General features: G+C 42.6%; 1 protein-coding gene across 1 annotated transcript; it reads right to left on the bottom strand.

Annotated features, from left to right (window-relative positions):
- Nucleotides 1-21,716: 21,716 nt before the first annotated feature.
- On the bottom strand, nucleotides 21,717-24,680 carry LOC134806931 (protein LSM14 homolog A-like). The gene is given in 2 exon segments (XM_063792517.1): nucleotides 21,717-23,578; nucleotides 23,580-24,680. Coding segments are annotated over 2 exon segments (1,386 nt in total). The 5' UTR covers nucleotides 24,530-24,680; the 3' UTR covers nucleotides 21,717-23,142.
- Nucleotides 24,681-24,882: the final 202 nt, after the last annotated feature.

The raw sequence follows: 24,882 nt of genomic DNA on the forward strand, positions 1-24,882 counted from the left end.
TATTGGAAAATTATTCAATTATTAATTAACACTTGCAGCCCACAGTTTACATTCTCAAGTCTTAAGTGAGGGCTAGTGAATAAGGCAATAATATACTGTTTTACATTTTCAAAAATTAAAGAATACTACTACACACCTATCGGAATGGCCAAAATCCAGAATGCTGACCACCCAAATGCCAGTAATAATATGAACCAACAGGAGCTCTCATTTATTGCTCATGGGAATGCAAAATGGTACAGCTACTTTGGAAAAGAGTTTGGCAGTTTCTCATAAAACTAAACATACTCTTACCATATGGCCCAGCAGTCACGATCCTTGGTAGTCAAAGGAGCTGAAAAGTTATGTCCACACAAAAATCTGCACATGGATACTTACACCAGCTCTATTCATAATTGCCAAAACTTAGAAGTGACAAGACGTCCTTCAGTAGGTGAATGGATAAACTGTGGTACATCCACACAATGGAATATTAATTCTGTGCCAAAAAGAAATGAGCTATCAGCCGGGCGTGGTGGATCACGCCTGTAATCCCAGCATTTTGGGAGGCCGAGGCAGGTGGATCACAAGGTCAGGAGTTCAAGACCAGCCTGGCCAATATGGTGAAATGTCATCTCTACTAAAAATAGAAAAATTAGCTGGGCGTGGTGGTGGGCACCTGTAGTCCCAGCTACTCGGGAGGCTGAGGCAGGAGAATCGCTTGAACCCGGGAGGCAGAGGTTGCAGTGAGCCGAGATTGTGCCACTGCACTCCATCCTGGGCAACAGAGTGAGACTCTATCCCAAAAAAGAAAAAAAGAAAGAAAAGAAGTGAGCTATCAAACCACAAAAACATGGAGGATGCCAGGTGCATTGGCTCAAGCCTATAATCCCAGCACTTTGGGAAGCCAAGGTGGGCTGATCACTTGAGGTTAGGAGTTCAAGACAGCCTGGCCAACATGGTGAAACCCCGTTCCTACTAAAAATACAAAAGTTAGCTGGAAACGGTGACGCATGCCTGTAATCCCAGCTACTCGAGAGGCTGAAGCATGAGAATTGCTTGAACCCAGGAGGCAGAGGTTGCAGTAAGTGGAGATTGCACCACTGCACTCCAGCATAGGTGACAGTGAGACTCCATCTCAAAAAAAAAAAAATAGTGGTGATGATTATATTAATACAATCTTAATGCCGTTGAATTATACATTTAAGGATGGTTAAAATGATAAATACTATGTTATGTATATTTTACCACAATACTAAGAAGAATTACTAATGCCCCCCCCACTCATTTTCCACTGTATACTCTTTGTATATTTATATCACGGGCTTGTATTACCTATTTAAAGCAGATGTTTTTAACCAAAAGATTTAACTTTATACATTTATAAGATGTTCTTTCAACTGCATAAAAGTGGCTCTACTGTATCTTAGAAATGAAAAATTATTGAAAAAAACTGCAAAGGGTTAAAACTGCATCTGAGGTAAGTAAATTCATCAATTGCTGCTGTTCCTCCACAGAAAGAATGTACAGCCTCCTCCTTTCTTCCTCTCCTCATAGCCCCACCCCAGCTTCCTGTCATGCACACTGAGAATTTCATCATTCTAGCAACCTCATATCCAAAAAAAGGTCCCTGGCACAAGATTTATCACTCCCCAAAATTATCATGAAAATTATATTTTAATACCTGGCATATTAATGCAAGAATGTAAGCAATAATTGCAGGACTGTCATGAAAAGATTTTCAGTCTTTTATTTTTCTTTCTAGAATTGAGAACACTGGTAGATATGGAAGCTGTGACTAGCCTGAAGAGTGCAGACAACCAAAATGAGTTTCCAGTAACATCAAGGCAAACCACAACAAAACAGGTAAGTCAGCCTTTATTTCTCAGGTGACACTTTGCACTGTGATACCACAGTGTTCACAAAAGGTATCAGAAGTACACAAGCCAAGTTAAGCTATTTAAGAACTTTTCAGAGGCTACTGTGTGCCCAGCACTGTAATTTCAAGTCTCTATTCTACCAAATCTATGATGTCAAGTGGAAAAGACAAATTTTCCAGCTCTGCAGTGTCCCATGTAGAACTCTTTGAGAGGAGGGAATATGCTTTGCTTCTGTCTACTGCGCAACACAGAGTAGGTGCTTACAAGATGCATGAAGTTCTAATGTTCCATAGCACTGCAGGATGACTACAGGAAACAATATATAGATTCAAATACCTAGAAGGAGGATAATGAATGTTCCCAACAAAAAGAAATAATAAATGTTCAATTTGATGGATAAGCTAATTACCCTGACCTGATCACTATACATTATATATTGAAACATCACTCTGTATCCCATAAATATATACAATTACTACATGTCAATTTTACAAATAAAAGAAAAAAAGATGTTTGAAGTAATGAATGAGTAACAAAATGAAGTGGATGGCTATGCGCAGTGGCTTACACCTATAATCCCAACACTTTGGGAGGCCAAGGTGAGAGGATTACTTGAGGTCAGGAGTTCGAGACCAGCCTGGCCAACATGGTGAAACCCTGTCTCTATTAAGAATACAAAAATTAGCTGGGCGTGGTGGCACATGCCTGTAATCCCAGCTACTCAGGAGGCTGAGGCAGGAGAATCGCTTAAACCCAGGAGGCAGAGGTTGCAATGAGCTGAGATCACGCCACTGCATTCCAGCCTGGGCAACAGAGCAAGACTCTGTCTCAAAAAAAAAAAAAAAATGAAGTGGAGATATGGAGCACCTACCCCATCAGTTTGCATGGCAATAATCAGTTACCTCTTCTTCAACACTCAGAGTGAACACAAGCCATTAATCATCCCCAACCAAGCTGTGACCATGCTGAGCGGTGGCCAGGAAATTAGGAATAACATTCATTCCATAAGCATATATTGAATGTCTACTACGCTCCAAATAAATGCAGGGTGCAGAGGACAAGGGAATGCTGTCCCTGCTCTTTTACTGCTGTATTAATCATAGCTTTTTGTTTTATATATATCTGATGCTCTGGCATCTGGGGCTTTGCTGACCTTGGAGAGACTGCCCTTCCCAGGGCTAGCCAATTCCTAGAGATAGTAAATAAATTGCCTGCAAGTGCACCTTCCGAGCAATCCAGAGCCCATGCCCCCACCACCTCCTCTATCAGACTCTGACACGCAGAGCTTTTATTTCCCCGCCCTAATCACCCCCAGGCAGGTACCAGACAACTCAGGACAATCCCTATGCCCCAAAACCCACTGAAATCATTTGAACTAGCCAATCCTAAGATGCTTACCCTTCCTCCCCAGCTCTTTCCCACAGAAACCATGATAAAGGCTCCTGCCCACATTTCCCTCTCACTCCCCTGCCTCCTGACTGACCCTGGTGCCTCCCCAGGTGGCCCAGCATGGTGTGGCATGCCCCTCCTCTTGGGAACTGTGAGCAACAAACTATCTTTTCAGTGGCAATCATCTCTTAATCCGTTGGCCTCACCATACCTGGATAATAATAAAACCCACATTTAAAAAGAGTTGCTTACAGTCTAGGAGGGGACACCAACATATCTCCCTACAATTACAGGGCTGGATGAGAACTTCTACAAAGGAGACGTGAGCAGAGGGCTGTGGGGGTGCAGGGTGGGTAGTAGCTGATGTGGGCACTGCTGGAGATTCCAGCAAGAACCCTAAAACGAGCTTGGGTTGGTCAGTTTGTTGCTAAGGCAGACAATGCAAACATGAGAAAAGGCTGAGGGTTGGAAAGGCTTCACCTGGAGCTGGGAGGAGCCCTCTTCACAAAGAAAGGAGACGGGCACCACTGCCCTCCTGCCTCTGGGACACGGCTGCTAACCTGTGGAAGGTTCTGGCTGACTGTCTTCTGTACCTGCACAGAGAAGGGTAGGTAGTAACTTCAGTCCAGACCAGAGTTAAAAGACGTTGGCCTTGTGGTGGAAGAAAGTTGGGATTCTCTATTTTCTTTTAGCCCAGATTTTAAAAATATGAACATTAAAGAGTTTCTGGCCAGGCGTAGTGGCTCACACCTGTAATCCCAGCACTTTGGGAAGCCGAGGCGGGTGGATCACCTGAGGTCAGGAGTTCAAGACTAGCCTGGCCAAATGAGGAAATCCCGTCTCTACTAAAAATACAAAAATTAGTGGGGCGTGGTGGTGGGCACCTGTAATCCCAGCTACTTGGGAGGCTGAGGTAGGGAGAATCACCTGAACCTGGGAGGCGGAGGTTGCAGTGAGCCAAGATCGTGCCATTGCACTCCAGCACGGGCAACAGAGCGAGACTCCATCTCAAAAAAAAAAAAAAAAAAGAGTTTCCATTCTCCCTCTTAAATTCGGGTTCCTCATCTGTAAAGTGAGTGAGGAGGACCAGGCATCTGAACTCCACTCCAGTCCTTGACTTAGTATCTATTCCAGGTACAGAGAATAATACAGTGTTACGGGCTGAATCATGTCACCCTAAAATTAATTTGTTAAAGCCCTTGCCACCAGTACCTCAAGGTGTGATATTATTTGGATATGAGCATTACCAGCATGAGGTCATGTGGGTGGGCTCTAATCCAGTTTGACCAGTATCCTTATAAGAAGAAGAAATCTGTATACAAAAAGAGAAACACCAGTGATGCATGCACACAGAGGAAAGACCGTGTGAGGACATGTGAGGCAGCAGCCATCTGCAGGCCAAGGAGAGGGGCCTCAGGAGAAACAACTCTGCTCACACCTTGATCTTAAAGTTCCAGCCTCCAGAACTGGGAAAAAATTAATTTCTGTTTTTTAAGCTACCTAGTCTGTGACAGCAGCCCTAGCAGACTATATGGTAACAGATCAATTGTTAAAAACTTAAAGTCTCTAGGAAAAGGACTTCCTCAACAGGAAGCCACAAAATGCTCTCTGGTTATTTTGATGTTCAGCCAATTCACCCCAAGCTCTGTGCCATGACTAATAAGATGCAATTTAATATAACAAACATTGATCGAATGCCAGTCACAATGAGAGGCACTGGCAAACACATCTAATTCTCCAAGGTCATGAGGATTCAGACAGGGGGAAGAAAGAACAGGTTCTTCAAAAATCTCACTTAAGCCAAATAAACAAAACCTCTCCCTCTTTTCCATGTGACCTGAGTCTCAAATAACTGATGGATTCACCCCCATCAGGACTGCCTCAGTCTCTCCCAGAGGTGAGACAATCAAGCGTGACAAGGAAGAAAAGTAAAGTATAGAAATCCACATGTGTGGACTGGCCATTCTTACAGAGGGGAAGCTGTGGCTGTTCAATGTGAGAAATTCTCCAACTCAAAAGGAGACAATTGAGAAAGGAACAAGAACTATAACAACTTTCCAGAGTTTGTCATCAGAACAACCTCCTTCACTAGGGCCATAATCAGCAGAATGGAAAAGAACAGGTGGCACAACACTTAGATAATATTCTTGGATATGCTCAGAAAAGTAGGGAGATGGGAAAACTCAAACCTAAGCTCTGTCTTTGGATAAAAATATAACAAAACAGGGGGACAGGGAAAACAGAGAAATGGCAAAAAGGAAAGAAAGGTCTGGCAATTGGTATATTTTTATCATTAATACCCAGGGATGAACATCTTTAGAAGCCATTTCACTATCACGAATCTTTAAGACATCAACAATGTTAAAATAGAAAAGCAGAGACTAAATATTCTACCTTAACGCCTTAAGAATCAAAGTCCCACAAATCCACCCACTGGGAAGCTAAGCATTCCCAGACATCTCAGGAAGAAAACCTTCCATCAGGAGAGCCCAGAGTCCTTATTTTTCAAGTGGCAAAGATCTAAACTTCATTCTAGAGCATGGTCCTAGCAGGATAGCATAGCACAAATATTTTATTTTCTAAATATTCCTTTTGAAATTCTTTCTATATCCTTTCCCAGCAGAGAAAGCCAGTGGGTTTATCCTTCCAGGGCCCTCTCCTCTTCTTTCTCAAAAAAAGCTGGCAGTTGCTTCCAGGAATGGGCTCTGCACCTCCCATAAGTCATTCTTGCCCCACAATCAGGGCCAGGACTGTGTTGAATCAGAGCAACCCAAGACCAAATTGCAGCCCGTCAGCTAAGGGTACAGCAGGTGGGTGTTGAGTCTCTAAGGACAATCCTCACAGAGAATCAGAGCCTGAGATTTGCATTAATATGATGCTGGTGTTTGGACCTAAAAGAAACCCAATTTTGAAAGGAACCATGAGCAGGAAAACCTCTGGACAGAGTTCAAGATCTGGCTCTATCTTTGCTGTGTGACTTTAAGCAAGTCACATAACTCCTCTGGACCACTGTATTTTTTCACTGGAAGAAAGCAAATATCAGGTGAATTGCCAAGGTTCTTTCCAGCTGTAAAAGTGTAATGGTTTCAGTTTCTTCAATTCATTCTGGTTAATATTCATAGAAAATAATTTTTAAATTATTTAAAATAATTTTAATAGCCACATAAGACTGTATTATCAACAATAAGCTGTTAAAGCATCACAGATTGGAAATACAATTTTCTGAATTTATACTTGATATTTCTCATTCTTTTTTACTTTTTTCTGCATTCAAAGAGTCTCCTGGCCGTGTACGGTGCCTGTAATTCCAACACTTTGGGAGGCTGAGGTGGGTGGATCACATGAGATCAGGTGTTTGAGACCAACCTGGCTATCTCTACTAAAAAATACAAAAAATAGCCAGGCGTGGTGGTGCTCACCTGTAATCCCAGCTACTCAGGAGGCTGACGCAGGAGAATCACTTGAACCTGGGAGGCAACGGTTGCAGTGAGAGAAGATCGCGCCACTGCACTCCAGCCTGGGTGAAAGAGCGAGACTCGTTCTCAAGAAAAACTAAAAACATTAAAAAGAAAAGTCTCCCACCCATAGGAGGTATTATGAGTTGAATTATGTCCCCTCAAAAATCATATATTAATGCCCATATCTCAGAATGTTACTTGATCTGGAAATAGGGTGACTAATTAGTCAAGATAAGTTCGTAGTGGAGTAGGGTAGGCCCCTAATCCCATGGGACTGGTGTCCTTATAAAAAGGAAAATTTGGAGACAATCATATCCACAGGGAGAATACATGAAGGCTGGCGTTGTGCTGCCACAGCCAGGGAACTACCAAAAACTGGAGAGAGGCCTGGCACAGATCCTTTTCCAGTTCCTTCAGAGGAAGCACGGCCCTGCCGACATGTTAATCTTGGACTTGGACTTTCCAGACCCGTGAGGCAGGAAGTTCTGCTAGTTAAGCCACTCAGTGTGTGGTGCTTTGCTATGACAGCCTTAGCAAACTCGTACAGAAGGTTAAACCTACCTCTCGCTATAAAGCAAGAAAGGCAGCTCCTCACTTTCTCAGGATTCCCTGTGGTTGGGGCCAGGATATGTGGCCTGGGCTCTGCCCATCAGACACATCTGCCACAGCTCTGAAGCAGAGAAGCAGGGACTTCCCTTCAGATGACATGCGGCAGAACAGCAGCCACTCCATGCAGCTCCAGGAGGTGCCTGCAACAGAAGCCCCTGCAGCAGCAGCCAGCGTGGCCCATCCACAGTGTGCGTGGTGTCAGCAGGACCTGCTCCTGATGGCAAGGGTGACTCATCTCCACAGGACTCGTTCTGCAGCCTCTGAGCCTGGTCCTTCTGGAGACTCCATAAGTTACTCCATACTTTCTCATCAATTTCCTTTCTGCTTTAACAGGGAAGGCTTCTATTGCTTGCCTAGAACAGTTCCTGACACAGTAGGTTCTTAGTATTTGTCAGTGTCTAATAAACCCTAAATTGACATAAGTGGTATTATATAAATCACATAACTTTCTAAAATAATTTCAATTTAATACACATATATTTTTGTGAATATCAAAAAAAAACAACAGTTACTTGTTACCTCACAACAGCACCTTGGGAAGACCTTTCTAGTATCCTGACTTTCACAGATGGGGAAATCCCTGTTTGGAGACTTGCCCAAGGTCCAGAGCTAGCAGATGGCAAATACAAGGTTTGAACCGAGGCATTCTGCAATAGTAAATGTGAACAGTGCTCTCTGGCACAGTACTGAAAAAAATTTTTTTTTACATATTACTAGTCAAAGGTTCGAAGTCTCTGATTCTAAAGTAGTTATACAACAATGTTTGAAATTTGCCTGGGTGTCAATTTGTCTGGAAAAAGTGACATGTGTCTTGCCCTGAAGGAGGAGAACTAGAATAGAAACACTCTGTTTTTTGGGTGATGGTCCAAAGGAGAATGATGTCAATAGCTCTGTAACTTGGGGCACAAATTATTCAGGCAACAGCAAAGTTGGGGACTTAATTTGTCCGAAAAATTGTGTTGTGTCAGCTTGACTTATAAAACCAAATTCATTTTTAAAAGTGTTAGCCATTACAAATTCTGAGATACTTTTTAAAGCTTTAGTTTGGCAAATGAGAACAGTTGGGAAAATAAATATGTGCAGTGAAAAGAGTTAAAATATCTTGTTCAAAAAAGAAATTATGATAACTGTGAAAACTAAGTATCAGAACAAATGTCCATTCTCAAGTTAGGCAGAGATGTCACCCTCAGAATCAAAGCATCATTTTTGGAAAAATGTTGGAAAGAAGCCCATGGTGTAGGTGACAGTAACTAATTTTCTGTTGCAGTTTCTAAGGTGAGGATGAATCAGGTCAGCTGGGACCTGCCTTCCCAGTGTCAAGTAGGAATCCTGTCTTGTAGAACTTACTGCTGAAACCAGGTACTTACTTCCCTGCATGTGGATCCAGAATCATAGCAAGTTCTGTTGATTCATCGCTTCCCACGCTGAGCCTGGAATGCAGCCATACCACCTCTTTCCTGGCCTGTCCTAGATAGAATTTGTGGCTTCTCTGGGCTCTGGCTTTCTCACAAAGTGAAGGGGCTACCTGCCTTATCCTGTCTGACCTTTGATGTCTGATAGTGGAGGCTGGGGTTGCTCCTGAAATTCCTTCAAGGTACTAGAGACCTTCCAGCTAAGCTGCCACTTAGCTCCCAGTTATTTCCCACATATCCTCTCCCCAATCTCTGGGCTCAGAAGTACTGCATTATGAGTAAGCTGGGGGACCTGAGGCTCACCAAGGCAAAGGCTTCAACTTCAAGGTTCAAATGAGGCTCAGGGAAACTATCTGATCAAATCTACTAAAACTAAATATGTGCCTACCCCATGACCCAGCAATTCTACTGCAGAGCATGTGCCCAAGAAACTGAGTGTATGTCTCTTTCAGAAGACATGTGCTCATCATAGACAAAAACTAGACACTATCCAAATGTACATCCACAGTACAATGGGCAAACAAACTGTGGCAGGTTCATATTTTATTACATAACAACAAAAAGAATAAACCCCTTTTATATTCAACAATATGGATAGACATAATATTGAGTGAAAGAAGCTAGACACCAAAAGTACCTACTGTATAATTCCATTAAGTTCAAGAACCAGAAACACAAATCTGTGGTGAAAGAGGTCAGACTAGGGGTTATCTCGGGGGAAGAGGGTGAGTATTGACTGGGAAGGGACATAAAAGAACTTTCTGCGATGCTGGAAGTGTCCTAGATATTTGTCCTAATGGTGATTACAGGGGTATATACATAGGTAAAATTTTAAAAGATGTGTGTTCGTTTACCTATGTAACAAACCTGCATATTAAGTTCCCGTACCCCAGAACTTAAAATAAAAGTTGAAAAAAAAAAAAGATGGTGTTTATCTGTAGGTATATTACATTCTTTCTTTGTTGTTGTTGAGACAGAGTCTCGCTCTGTCTCCCAGGCTGGAGTGCAGTGGCACAATCTCGGCTCACTGCAAGCTCTGCCTCCCAGGTTCACAACAGTCTCCTGCCTCAGCCTTCCGAGTAGCTTGGGACTACAGGCGCCCGCCACCACTCCCGGCTAATTTTATGTATTTTTAGTAGAGACGGGGTTTCACCGCGTTAGCCAGGATGGTCTCGATCTCCTGACCTCGTGATCCGCCCACCTCGGCCTCCCAAAGTGCTGGGATTACAGGCGTGAGCCACTGTGTCCGGCCTACATTCTTTTAAAAAATTTGAAAGCATGGGCTATGGGAGCTCAAGACGTCAGTGTTAAAATAGTGATGAGTAAGGGAGATTCCAATTAGGTTGCTCAGGTCAGAGCTATCAGGCTTCAGTGCTCAGTATTCAAGATAGCTCAGAATTCAGAGCTCATAATCAAAATATCTGCAAGTAAACATAATAATTGCTACCAGCTGTTAATCACTTTCTAGGTGCTAGGCTCTAGACAAAGTATTTTATGAACACGACCTCATTTCGTGCCTGCAACAACTTTATAAGGTAGGTGCTAGTAATATTTCCATTTTACAGAATAATGACATGCCTTGCTCAAGGTCATGCTGCTGGTAAGTGGTAGTCAGGAAGCTAAAGAGGATCTATCCAGGACAGAGAGATTGAATGGCATCAAGGGGTGTGGGGGAGCAAATTGTCCAGGTTCCTCTGCTCTGGACACTGTATTTCTTAGTAAGAGATTAATCAGCAAGACAAGGATGCCCTCTCTCACTACTCCAGTTCAACATATTGGAAGTTCCGGCCAGGGCAATCAGACAAGAGAAAGAAATAAAGGGTATTCAAATTGGAAGAGAGGAAGTCAAATTGTCTCTGTTTGCAGATGACATGATTGTATATTTAGAAAACCCCATCGTCTCAGCCCAAAATCTCCTTAAGCTGATGAGCAACTTCAGCAAAGTCTCAGGATACAAAATCAATGTGCAAAAATCACAAGCATCCCTACACACCAATAACAGACAAACAGACAGCCAAATCATGAGTGAACTCCCATTCACAATTACTACAAAGAGAATAAAATACCTAGGAATACAACTTACAAGGGAAGTGAAAGACCTCTTCAAAGAGAATTACAAACCACTGCTCAAGGAAATAAGAGAGGACACAAACAAATGGAAAAACATTCCATGCTCATGGATAGGAAGAATCAATATCATGAAAATGGCCATACTGCCCAAAGTAATTTATACATTCAGTGCTATCCCCCATCAAGCTACCAATGACTGTCTTCACAAAATTGGAAAAAAACTACTTTAAAGTTCATATGGAACCAAAAAAGAGCCCACATAGCCAAGACAATCCTGGGCAAGAAAAACAAAACTGAAGGCATCACGCTATCTGACTTCAAACTATACTACAAGGCTACAGTAACCAAAACAGAATGGTACTGGTACCAAAATAGATATATAGACCAATGGAACAGAACAGAGGCCTCAGAAATAACACCACACATCTACAACCATCTGATCTTTGACAAATCTGACAAAAACAAGCAATGGGGAAAAGATTCCCTATTTAATAAATGGTGTTGGGAAAACTGGCTAGCCATATGCAGAAAACTGAAACTGGACCCCTTCCTTAAACCTTATACAAAAATCAACTCAAGATGGATCAAAGACTTAAACATAAGACCCAGGACCATAAAAATCCTAGAAGAAAACCTGGGCAATACCACTCAGGATGTAGGCATGGGCAAAGACTTCATGTCTAAAACAACAAAAGCAATGGCAACAAAAGCCAAAATTGACAAATGGGATCTAATTAAATGAAAGACCTTCTGCACAACAAAAGAAACTATTATCAGAGTGAACAGGCAACCTACAGAATGGGAGAAAAGTTTTGCAATCTACCCATCTGACAAAGGGCTAATATCCAGAATCTACAAAGAACTTAAACAAATTTACAAGAAAAAAACAACCACTCAAAAAGTGGGCAAAAGATATGAACAGACACTTCTCAAAAGAAGACATTTATGCAGCCAATAGACATATGAAAAAAAAGCTCATCATTACTGGTCACTAGAGAAATGCAAATCAAAACCACAATGAGACACCATCTCATGCCAGTTAGAATAGCGATCATTAAAAAGTCAGGAAACAATAGATGCTGGAGAGGATGTGGAGAAATAGGAATGCTTTTACACTGTTGGTGGGAGTGTAAATTAGTTCAAACAGTGTGGAAGACAGTGTGGCGATTCCTCAAGGATCTAGAACTAGAAATACCATTTGACCCAGCAATCTCATTACTGGGTATATACCCAAAGGATTATAAATCATTCAATTATAAAGAGACATGCACACGCATGTTTATTGCAGCACTATTCACAACAGCAAAGACTTGGAACCAACCCAAATGTCCACAATAATAGACTAGATAAAGAAAATGTGGCACATATACACCATGGAACACTATGCAGCCATAAAAAAGGATGAGTTCTTGTCCTTTGCAGGGACATGGATGAAGCTGGAAAGCATCATTCTCAGCAAATATCACAATGACAGAAAACCAAACACCACATGTTCTCACTCATAAGTGGTAGTTGAACAATGAGAACACTTGGACACAGGGAGGGAAACATCACACACCAGGGCCTGTTTGGGGGTGTGGGGCTAGGGGAGGGATAACATTAAGAGAAATACATAATGTAGGTGATGGGTTGATGGGTGCAGCAAACCACCATGGCACATGTATACCTATGTAACAAACCTGCACGTTCTGTACATGTATCCCAGAACTTAAAGTATAATTTTAAAAAAAAGAGAGAGAGATTAATCAAACCTTCAGAAACAGAAATTCCTCTCTTTCCCTAGGCAACCAAGCCATCAATACACTGATGTGAGGGAAATCAGAAGAGAGCAAATCAGGTCCAGGCGTGAAATGGCTTCTGACTTTGTCAGCCAGTAGATTTTCTCCCTTGTAAAGAAATCACCACAGGAATGAACAGTGCCCCAGCAGGGGCTTATCATTCTCTTCCTTGAGAGTGTAAAGCTCCAGTGCTGACTCACATATGTGGAAGGGGCCAGAACTAAGTCAGGGCACAAGGGCCAGAAGCTCCTGTAGCTGTGGCCTCCAGGCCACCTGCCCACAGCCTTTCCCACACTTGTGACACTTTTATTTCCCTTTCGTGAATTGCCCCCAGAGTCTTTTCAATGAATCCTGTGTTACTCATAGTTAGGGCTCTTGGTTACAGTGAAAACCTAATTTGAACCAGGTTAACTGAACAGAGGAATTCACTGGAAAGATCCAGCGTTTCTCACAAACTTCAAAGACAGGGATGCAGCCAGCCTCAGGAATGGAACCATGGCTGGAGCCCTGTAGAGAACCTGGAGGCATCTCTCTGCAACACCCCATCTGTTTCTCCCTCTATGTCTGCTCTATTCTTCCCTGTTACTACAAACCAGCCTCCTCTGCTTCTCCATCTACGTGGTGGAACCTGGCCACCACTGCTCCCAGGATTTCTACACTCTCAGTCATGCACCCAACAAGAAGCCTATCTCCAGCTCTTACTCCCCAACCTAAAATCTCAGGGAAATGACTGATTGGCCCAAGTTAGATCAAATGCCCCAGACCAGACAAATGTGGCAGGAAGTCCAGGTCCTGTAGAAACATGGCAACTCCTACCACAATTGTGGGAATGGATGGGGGAAGAAGGAACCAGCAGGAAAGGGAGGGCAGACAACAATCTTATGGGCATCCATCACATGTCCTACCTTAACAAATCTTTTGACAGTGGGGAAAACATCAGCCTTGGAGAAACGGGGACTAGCTCTATCATTTATCAGTTGTGTGATCATGGGCAAGCTGCTTGACTTTCCCAAGCCTTTGTTCCCTCATCTTCAAAGTAAGGACAGTAACACCTACTTCTTGGTGTCACTGAGAAGATTAAGCAAGAAAGAATCTGTGCAGCACCTAGTACAGTGCCTGACACACCTAAATGCTAAATAGTCCTAACCTTATTTTGAACATCAAAACAGTCATGGGAGGACTGAGGGTGCTTTGAGTATAATTAATTGTTTTGCTGAAGAAGAGGTTTTCTTATGCTATGAAGCCTGCCAACTTATGGCATTTCACCAGGGCATCACATGCTTTCAAAAACGTGTTTTTAAAAAAAATGGATATAAATTATCTTTAGTGTTTGTCACAAGAAAAGTGAGAGGCCAAGACTGTAACATACTGCAGGTACCCAAACTAAATCCTCCCTATGAAGCAGATAACAGTAAACTTTGTCCTTGGGATGTTTGGATTTGTTGAATGATAAGCAGTAAGTGTGGACATTTATCAGCGATAAGTTATAAATAAGAAAGTTCTGAAGAGGCTGAAAAGCTTATCAGACTACATGGGGAGGAGAGTTCTAGTTGTCAAAAAGACAGGTGGAAGTTTTCCTTTTTCTCTTTTTTTATAGAGTAAAGAGAACAATTTTTTATTTTAGGAAATTCTAGACTATCTCAGACACTTCTTTCTAGGTCTGATTTAACACCTTGAATAAGTTGGCTTCATGTCACCCATATCAAGATGGTATTTCAGAAAACAAAGACAACAGATACTGACTTTGAACACTGCATGTTGAAATGGTGAGAAAGTGTCTTGTTAAGAGAAAGGGCCAAACTCTTGAAGTTAATCAATTTGACATATCTTGGCTTAGGATTCCCAAGACTTCTCACTTACAACAGGATCTGTAATAACTCCCATTCTCTGAAGCTGAATGAAGAAGGCCACAGAAATTGCTCCATCTACAGTGCTTACTGGAAATTAGTGCATGTGTGTCTAATATTCAGAGTAGAGCAGCATTTTGTTTGTGAATATTTATAAGCAACAACCCACATATACTTAACATTTTATATTGAAAAACTGTTTCTCAGGTAGATAAAAAATTTCTCTGCAACCTAAAATTTTAGTGCACATTTTATGATGTGAAAAGACTCAAGGATTTTTTTCTTTTTTTTTTTTTTTTGAGACAGAGTCTCGCTCCGTCACCCAGGCTAGAGTGCAGTGGCATGATCTCTGCTCACTGCAAGCTCTGCCTCCCAGGTTCCCGCCATTCTCCTGCCTCAATCTCCTGAATAGCTGGGACTACAGGCGCCTGCCACCACGCCCGGCTAATTTTTTGTATTTTTAGTAGAGACGGGGTTTCACCATGTTAGCCAGGATGGTCTCGATCTCCTGACCTTGTGATCCGCCCGCCTCGACCTCCCAAAGTCCTGGGATTACAGGCGTAAGCCACTGTGCCCAGCCAAGAATTCTTTAAATTAATCCATTTTAAATTAACAAAGCAAGTATTTCCTCTTTAGCATCATGAAAAACGGAGCATGCTCATATAAGAATCATAAAAATCCACCCAGCACAGGAAATCCCTTTAAAATTTGTAGGACTAAAATAGCCCTACAAATAATCGTTGACCCTCTTGCTTAATACTCTCAAATGATGGGGAGTGACTCACTAATTTATGAGGTGTCCTTGCCATCATTTGCTTTCACTTTCTACCGATCGGTACTTAGTATGTCTCAGAAGCAAAACAGAACAAGCCAGCCTTTAAATACCCTCTCAAAGATGGACAATGGCCACAGGCATCCGTCTGTCCTATCTCCTTCATATCAGACTGAACTTTTGCTATACTCCTGCTACGTTGTTTCACCTAAAGCTGCTTCCTCGCGTATTTTAAGTTCAGTCTCAAGGTTTCTGGGTACATAGTGAACTGAAACCTGACTGGATGTGGAAACAGACCGGAACCTGCTCTTGGAACAAGTAGCTAAGTCTCAGCTAATCCCAGCAGCCAGACTTTGACCACTCACAGGCAGCCAACCTCTCAAACCGTGCTAAGAAGGCAAACGCAAGCTGTAAGCAACCCAGCAGTTTCCGTACCTCACTTCCATCTTCTGTACCTCACTTCCGTCTTCTGTACCTCACTTCCGTTTTCTGTACCTCACTTCGATTTTCTGTACATCATTTTCCTTTATCTGTGCATATATCCTTTTGAACTCCTGGCAATGCCTGAGTAACTCCAAACCTATTCGGGTTGGGAGGTGGGGGGTAGCTACTCAATTTACAAATCGTTCTTTACTCAGTTAAAATCTGTTCAATTTAATTTGTCTAAAGTTTTTTTTTTTAAACACTCCCAACAAGATATTTTTTCTAGGCCCTTTATCATCTTGAATACCTTCCTCTAATCCATGACAATCTCTCCTGAAACGCCATATTGGGAACTGAATTGGATCCAGCCCACGTTGTGGAGGAGCTTTCTGGTGGTGGGATGTGGTGTGAGCTTTCTTTAGAAACCGCTTCACACCATTGGCTACTACTTTAAAAATAGCAGAAAAACGAACTATTTTCTCTAAGATGTTATCACATCTCAATATTACACATTATTTCCATTTTTCTTTGAAGTTACACTTATTTAAGTAGTTCTATTATAGGCCAGCACTGACCTTAAATGGGTTCCATTGTAAAGGAGCTGACTGCTGGTGCTGATCAGGAAATGATTCTTTTGTTTGCAAGCAGAAAGGTCATGAGAGGGCTTTCATAGAAGACTAAAGAAAATGTCTTCCAAATTGGACTTTTCCTTTTAGATGGAGGGAGGATAAGAAATGATGTGAACATCAATTTCTTATATTGGAGGAAAATAATGAGCCATGAAAAGAGGTAAAGTCACATAAAATTACATTTGTTTTGTTAATTAGGTGACACACCATGCCAAGACTGAATAAAATAAAAGGAAGGAAAAGCAACATACCATTTCTGATGCTAACTTCCTGATTCAAAGGCGAGGGACAGCTCAACCACCTGCTCACCCAGAAGATGGGCTTCAAAGAAAGATGCAGTTAGAGAGACTGGTTTTATAATTAATCTTTGGACAATGCAGTTGACATAACCTGCAAAAGACTTATAATGAGAAGCATGTTCCTGGGAGCTGGTCTGATATATATATATATATATATATATATATATATATATATATATACACACACACACACACACATACATACATACATACATACATACACACACACACACACACACAATATATATTTTAATTCAGGCCAGGTGCCATGGCTTATGCCTGTAATCCCAGCAATTTGGGAGGCCAAGGCAGGAGGATCATGTGAGGCCAGGAGTTAGAGACCAGCTTGAGCAAAATAGTGAGACCTCATCTTTACAAAAAAAAAAAAAAAGCTAGGCACAGTGGGGCATGCTTGCACTCCCATCTACTCGGGAGACTGAGGTGGGAGGATCATGAGCTCAAGAGCTTGAGGTTACAGTGAACTATGACCATGCGACTGCACTCCAGCCTGGGTGGAAAAGTGACACCCTGACCCCCCCCCAAAAAAATTAAAACATTCTCATTCCTTCCTTCTAGTTCTTGAATATATCTCAGCTACAATTGGTGAAACTGTAGGTAAAAGTACAAAAACTACTCTTCAAAGACAGGTAACTGACAAAACACAAGTGTGCAGCATGAAAATTAGAATGATTATTGTATCACTTCTCGGTCTTTCAGCTAAAACCAAGTACAAAATGACTGCTGTTACCTGGTCAAATAGTGTGGACTTTCCAATGATGATAACCTAGTGTGCTGTGAAAATGTTCCAGAAGAGAACTGGAAGACACCACACCCACACCCCTCACAAACAAATAGTTTCTTCTATCCAGAGAGTAGCTCCTGGTTCATGTAACTTCAGTTGAATTCTCTTAAGTTACTATTTGAGGAAATATCTTTGCCCTCTCCCCGCATACATGCAAAACCACTTTTCAGCACTCCTGGGTATCTCTGAAGTTTGACAAAAACATTTCTACCCTCAGTGATTTCAACTATAATTAATAGAGCACGCTATTTGACATAGATAGTAACCTGAAGTTTACGCTCTATGTCCACTCTGAGAATTCCTAGGCCATCCTGGTAGTCAGCATCTTCTCTTTCTCACAATTTTCCATTCCAAATATCACCATTCTGTCACTTTCCACTAGCTCTCAGTCACCTTCACTCTCTTCTAGGACTAGTATTTCTGGCTGTATGCCTGTACCACAACTCATTACATAAAATTTCCTGGGTCCTGGCAAACTTCATTAAAGTTAAACGAGGATTTTCCTGGTTACATCTCTGAAACCACAAATTTTAATCCCAGCTGCACATTAGAATCACTTGGAGAGCTTTTTAAAAATGTCATTGCCAAGGCCTCACCCTCAGAGATTCTGATTTAATTCAGGGATGCCCAGCACTAAGTCTCTTTTTTACTTTTCTTTTCTTTTCTTTTTTAGAGAAAGGGTTTTGCCATGTTGCCCAGGCTGGTCTTGAAGTCCTAGGCTCAAGCAATCCACCCACCTTGGGCCTCCCAAAGTGCTGGGATTACAGGCATGAGCCACCATGCCTGGCCAGCATTGATAAGTCTTAAAAGTTTTTCAGGTGATTCTAATCTACAGCCAACGTTAAGATTTAGTATGCTAATGCCCAAAATACCTGAAATATGTGATGTATGCCATTAGTAACTGGTTCTCATCACTGCAACTGTTTTCATGAGGCGGAGACAGCAAGATTCTTACAGACAGACAGCTTCTAACACTGAGTCCCAGAACACCTGCAGGAATGAATACAATCAAGAATTAAATGTCAACGCTGGGTACAGTGGCTCACACCTGTAATCCCAACACTTCGGGAGGCTGAGGTGGGTGAATCTCCTGAGCTCAGGAATTCAAGACCAGCCTGGGAAACATGACGAAACCCTGTCGCTATCAAAAATACAAAAAAATAGCCAGGTGTGGTTGCATGTACCTGTGGTCCCAGCTATTCAGGAGGCTGAGGAGGGAGGATCATTTGAGCCTGGGAAGCAGAGGTTGCAGTGAGCTGAGATTACACCACTGCACTCCAGCCTGGGTGATGGAGTGAGACTTTGTCTCAAAAAATAAATAAATAAATAAATAATAACAAGAAAATAATTAAATGTCAGATAAGAGATAATGCTTCAGTTCACATGGAAAAATAAACACACTGAAGAGTTAAGAAAACACTGACAAGGGGCTGGGCACAGTGGCTCATGCCTGTAATCCCAGCACTTCAGGAGGTCAAGGCAGGTGGATTGCTTGAGGTCAGGAGTATGAGACCAGCCCGGCCAACTTGGTGAAACCCCATCTCTACTAAAAGTACAAAAATTAGCTGGGCATGGTGGTGCATGCCTGTAGTCCCAGCTACTTGGGAGGCTGAGGCAGGAGAATCACTTGAACCCAGGAGGTGGAGGTTGCAGTGAGCCAAGATTGTGCCACTGCACTCTAGCCTGGGTGACAGAGCAAGATTCCATCTCAAAAAAAAAATAAATAAAAAGAAAGAAAGAAAAGAAAACACTGATGACAAGGAAGGGCTCTGAAGAAAACAAGTTCAATCGGATATTAAAAATACACTACACAGCTCTTGAGGCTTCCAAGATGGCTGAATAGGAACAGCTCCAGTCTGCAGCATCCAGCAAGATCAACACAAAAGACAGGTGATTTCTGCATTTCCAACTGAGGTACCTGGTTCATCTCATTGGGACTGGTTGGACAGGGGGTGCAGCTCACAGAGGGCAAGCCGAAGCAAGGCAGGGTGTCGCCTCACCCGGGAAGCACAAGGGGTTGGGTGATTTCCCTTTCCTAGCCAAGGGAAGCTGAGACAGTCTGTACCTAGAGGAACAGTACACTCCTGCCAAAATACTGTTTTTTTCCCATAGTCTTTGCAACTGGCAGACCAGAAAATTCCCTCCTGTGCCTGACTCAGCAGGTCCCACACCCACGGAACCTTCCTCACTGCTAGTGCAGCGGTCCGAGATCGACCTGTGATGCTGCAGCTTGGCAGTGGGAGGGGAGTCCAACATTGCTTAGGCTTGAGTAGATAGTTTTGTCCTCACACTGTAAACAAAGAGGCCAGGAAGCTTGAACTGGGCAGAGCCCACCGCAGCTCAGCAAGGTCTACTGCCTTGCTGTAGATTCCACCTCTGTGGGCAGAGCATATCAGAACAAAAGGCAGCAGACAGCTTCAGCAGAACTAAACGTCCCTATCAGACAGCTCTGAATAGAGCAGTGGTTCTCCCAGCACGGCGTTCGAACTCTGAGAACGGACAGACAGCCTCCTCAAATGGGTCCCTGAACCCCGTGTACCCTGATGGTAGATACCTCCCAGTAGGGTCCGACAGACACCTCACAGGCAGATGCCCCTCTGGGATGAAGCTTCCAGAGGAAGGATCAGGCAGCAATATTTGCTGCTCTGCAGCCTCTGCTGGTGATACCCAGGCAAAAAGTGTCTGGAGTGGACCTTCGGCAAACTCCAACAGACCTGCAGCTGAGGGTCTCAACTGTTAGAAGGAAAACTAATAGAAAGGAATATCATCAACATCAACAAAAAGCACATCCACACCAAAACCCCATCTGTAGGTCACCATTTTCAAAGACCAAAGGTAGATAAAACCACAAAGATGGGGAGAAACCAGAGCAGAAAAGCTGAAAATTCTAAAAACCAGAGCACCTATTCTCCAAAAGGTCGCAGCTCCTTACCAGCAAAGGAACAAAACTGGATGGAGAATGAGTTTGATGAGTTGACAGAAGTACGCTTCAGAAGGTCGGTAATAAGAACTTCTCCAAGCTAAAGGAGGATGTTCAAACCCATCTCAAGGAAGCTATAAACCTTGAAAAAAGGTTAGACGGATGGCTAAATAGAATAAACAGTGTAGAGAAGACCTTAAATGACCTGTTAGAGCAGAAAGACACAGCACGAGAACTTCTTGACACATGCACAAGCTTCAAGAGCCAATTTGATCAAGTGGAAGAAAGGATATCAGTGATTGAAGATCAAATGAATGATATAAAGTGAGAAGACAAAATTAGAGAAAAAAGAGTGAAAAGAAATAAAGCCTCCAAGAAATATGGCACTATGTGAAAAGACCAAATCTATGTTTGATTGGTGTTCCTGAAAGTGACAGGGAGAATGGATCCAAGTTAGAAAACACTCCAGGATATTATCTAGAACTTCCCCAACCTAGCAAGGCAGGCAAACATTCAAATTCAGAAAATGCAGAGAACACCACAAAGATACTCCTTGAGAAGAGCAACCCCAATACACATAATTGTCAGATTCTCCAAGGTTGAAATGAAGGAAAAAATGTTAAGGGCAGCCAGAGAGAAAGGTAGGGTTACCACAAAGGGAAGCCCATTAGACTAACAGCAGATCTCGTGGCAGAAACCCTACAAGCTAGAAGAGAGTGGGGGCCAATAATCAACATTCTTAAAGAAAAGAATTTTCAATCAGGAATTTCATATCCAGCCAAACTAAGCTTCATACGCAAAGGAGAAATAAAATCCTTTACAGACAAGCAAATGCTGAGAGATGTTGTCACCACCAGACCTGCCTTACAAGAGCTCCTGAAGGAAGCACTAAACATGGAAAGGAACAACCGGTACCAGCCACTGCAAAAACATACCAAATTGTAAAGACCTTCAATGCTAGGAAGAAACTGCATCAATTAACAGACAAAATAACCAGCTAACATCATAATGACAGGATCAAATTCACACATAACAATATTAACCTTAAATGTAAATGGGCTAAATGCCCCAATTAAAAGACACAGACTGGCAAATTGAATAAAGAGACAAAACTCATCAGTGTGCTGTATTCAGGAGACCCATCTCATGTGCAAAGACACGCATAGGCTCAAAATAAAGGGATGGAGGAAGATCCACCAAGCAAATGGAAAGCAAAAAAAAAAAAGCAGGGGTTGCAATCCTAGTCTCTGATAAAACAGACTTTAAACCAACAAAGATCAAAGTGGACAAAGAAGGGCATTACATAATGGTAAAAGGATCAATTCAACAAGAAGAGCTAACTCTCCTAAATATGTATGCACCCAATACAGGAGCACCTAGATTCATAAGGGAAGTCCTCAGGGACCTACAAAGAGACTTAAGACTCCCACACAATAATAATAGAAGATGTTAACACCCCACTGTCAATATTAGACAGATCAAGGAGACAGAAGGTTAACAAGGATATCCAGGACTTGAACTTAGCTCTGGACCAAGCCGACCTAATAGACATCTACAGAACTCTCCACCCCAAATCAACAGAATATACATTCTTCTCAGCACCATATTGCACTTATTCTAAAATTGACCACATAATTGGAGGTAAAACACTCCTCAGCAAATGCAAAAGAAGAGAAATCACAACAAACTGTCTCTCAGACCACAGTGCAATCAAATTAGAACTCAGGATTAAGAAACTCACTGAAAACCACACAATTACATGGTAACTGAATATCCTGCACCTGAATGACTACTGGTTGAATAACAAAATGAAGGAAGAAATAAAGATGTTCTTTGAAACCAATGAGAACAAAGACACAATGTACCAGAATCTCTGGGGCCAATTTAAAGCAGTGTGTAGAGGGAAATTTATAGCACTAAATGCCCACAGGAGGAAGTAGGAAAGATCTAAAATCGACACCCTAACATCACAATAAAAAAAACTAGAGAAGCAAGAGCAAACAAATTCAAACGCTAGCAGAAGACAAGAAATAACTAAGAGCAGAGCAGAACTGAAGGAGATAGAGACACGAAAAACCCTTCAAAAAATCAATGAATCCAGGAGCTGGTTTTTTGGGGGTTTTTTTGGGTTTTTTTTGGACTTTAAAATGTTTATTCTTTAAAAAATTAGTTGCTTTTTAAACAGCTATACAAAGTTCTTAATGTTTCTTTGGCAATGGAATATAATGGAATTTTACAACTATATAAAAAAGTTACCTTTGCCTAAGAAACAGTATTTACTGTGTGTACATAGTTGACTGACAAAATTCTCTACCATCCAGCACCCTAATTAATTGACGAAATAAGCTACCTCATATTACAGGATTCCCCAAAAGAAAGGAGGAAAAAGATACACACACACACACACATACACACACACGCACACACACACACAACCTTAGTATCACAGCCCTATCTGCAGGCAACTTGGAATTGCCAAATACAATTTAGTGATAAAAAAAAAACCTTTCAGTGATGAAAAAATACTTGTTAAGTCCCACTGAAGTACTGCTTTAGTTTAACTATACATAAGAAATTACTTAACGTTCTGCTATTCCAAATATATTTAATGCTCATGTTTTAAGATGAGCCTTCCACCCCCAAAAGTAACTGCATTTTATCTTTGAAAGTAAGCGGAAAAACAAACAAAAAACAAAAACCCAGTACTGGTGACAAATGTACAGCGAATTCACTTCTTCATTCTTTGCAAAGACTGAAATCAATGTTCAGGACCATGAAGAGCTAGAAATTCACCTATTTTCAGAGACTTGTTTGTAGACTATGCAGCAACTTTGTTGTCTTTCTTTCAGAAAGCAGTACGATCAATCCAGACCTTTTAGGGTCCAAAAGCTGTGGTTTTCCTATATTCAAAATCTGCAAACTCCCGGCCCCCACGACCTCCTCTGAATCCACCGCGAAATCCTCGAGGAGCAGTGAAGGTACCACCTCTGCCACCACCACGCCCTCTGCCACCACGGAAACCAAGACCTCCTCTGCCTCTGTATCCCCTACGGCCACGGTTTGGACGAAGTGGGATTCCAAATGTTTCAGCATTTAATCTTCTTTCTTCAGCCCAGGTTGGTCTCCGTTCTCTATTGTCATCACAAGAAATATTATCAAAGAAGGATTTAGTTTTGTCATAATAGCAATTAGGTCCAGGTGGATCTTCTTCATCGGCATTTCCTTCACTGTTTTGGGTATCAACTCCTGAGTCTCCTTTATCTTCACTATTTACAGGCTTCTCCTGTTTCTCAAGTTTATCTTCTTTTAAGTTTATTATGAAACTCTCTGTCAATCTCTTCCTTGCTGAATTGTGCATTTGCACTTTCAAAGTCAAAGTCTTTCTCAAATTTCATTGGGCCATCTCGCCGAATACCAAATCTTCCCCTGCCACCCCGATGACCCCCACGCCCTCTCCTTGGACCTGAAGGAGCACCTGGAGCTACTTGTCTCTTGTTATCATTTCTGAGTTGCTCATTTTCTGGCCTTGAAACTTTGTGTACTTCAGCTCGCCTGTGCTCCTGATTCTCTCCTGCCTTTTGGCTGGCAGATGGCAAAGGCCTGGTTGATACAGGACTCCTTCTCCCAACAGCTGCTGGAGCAGGTAAGTGGGCTGAGGCGGTCTGCACTGCTTGTTCCATGGTTGGGCTTTTTCTCAAAGGGTCTAACTGAGGGCTTGAGCGACCTTGAGATAACTGTGTTTTTAGAGATCTTGTATCCTGTGTAAAGGCAGAACCAACCGCACTACTTTGGGGTAAGGTACCACTGTTTGATGTTTCTGTTCCAAAGGATGTCAAAGAGCTTCCAGCAACACCAACAGCACCAAACTGCTGCCCAACTAAGGAACTTGGACTGAACTGACTGTATGTGGGCATCCTGCCGAAAGGCCCATAAGAACCCATGGACTGGAATGAAGAAGTCGATGAGTCTAGTGAGGACTGAACAATAGCTGGGTCTTGAGGCAAAGAACACTGTGGTTTTGGTGGCTCACAAACAGTAAGGTCTTTAATGTCACTCCCACGGAATATAATGTATTCAAAGACTTCATCTCGAGGTGGTATTGGACGATCTGTCGGTCTGTCTTCTGTACCAAAGGATCGAACTTTGGCAAGGGCTACAGTGGAGTTTTCGGTGTCGATGGTGTAGAGGATGCCCTCGTAGCGGATCTCCGCCTTGGAGATGAGGCTGATCTTGCTGCCCATATAAGGGGTGCCCCCGCTCATGGCGCCGCCGCTCCCAGCTGCTCGCAGAGAGGCAGATCCCACGCCACTGTCGCCCGCTCCGCACGCCCGCTCGCTCCGTCGGCGCCTACAGCAGCCGCTTCAGACCCAACATGGCGGCGGCGCCGGCTCCGCTACCCTCCCCCAGCCTCCCGCCCTCAAGCCGCGGCCCGGCGGCGGCGGCGACGGCAGCGGCGGCGGCGCGGGGCATGCTGGGAGCATTTGAAAAAAATCAACAGACCGCTAGCAAGACTAATAAAGAAGAAATGAGAGAAGAATCAAATAGATGCAATAAAAAATAATAAAGGGGATATCACCACTGATCCCACAGAAATACAAACTACCATCAGAGAATA

Source organism: Pan troglodytes, chromosome 14 (assembly GCF_028858775.2).
Source record: "Pan troglodytes isolate AG18354 chromosome 14, NHGRI_mPanTro3-v2.0_pri, whole genome shotgun sequence".
In the NCBI taxonomy this organism is placed as follows: Eukaryota; Metazoa; Chordata; class Mammalia; order Primates; family Hominidae; genus Pan; species Pan troglodytes.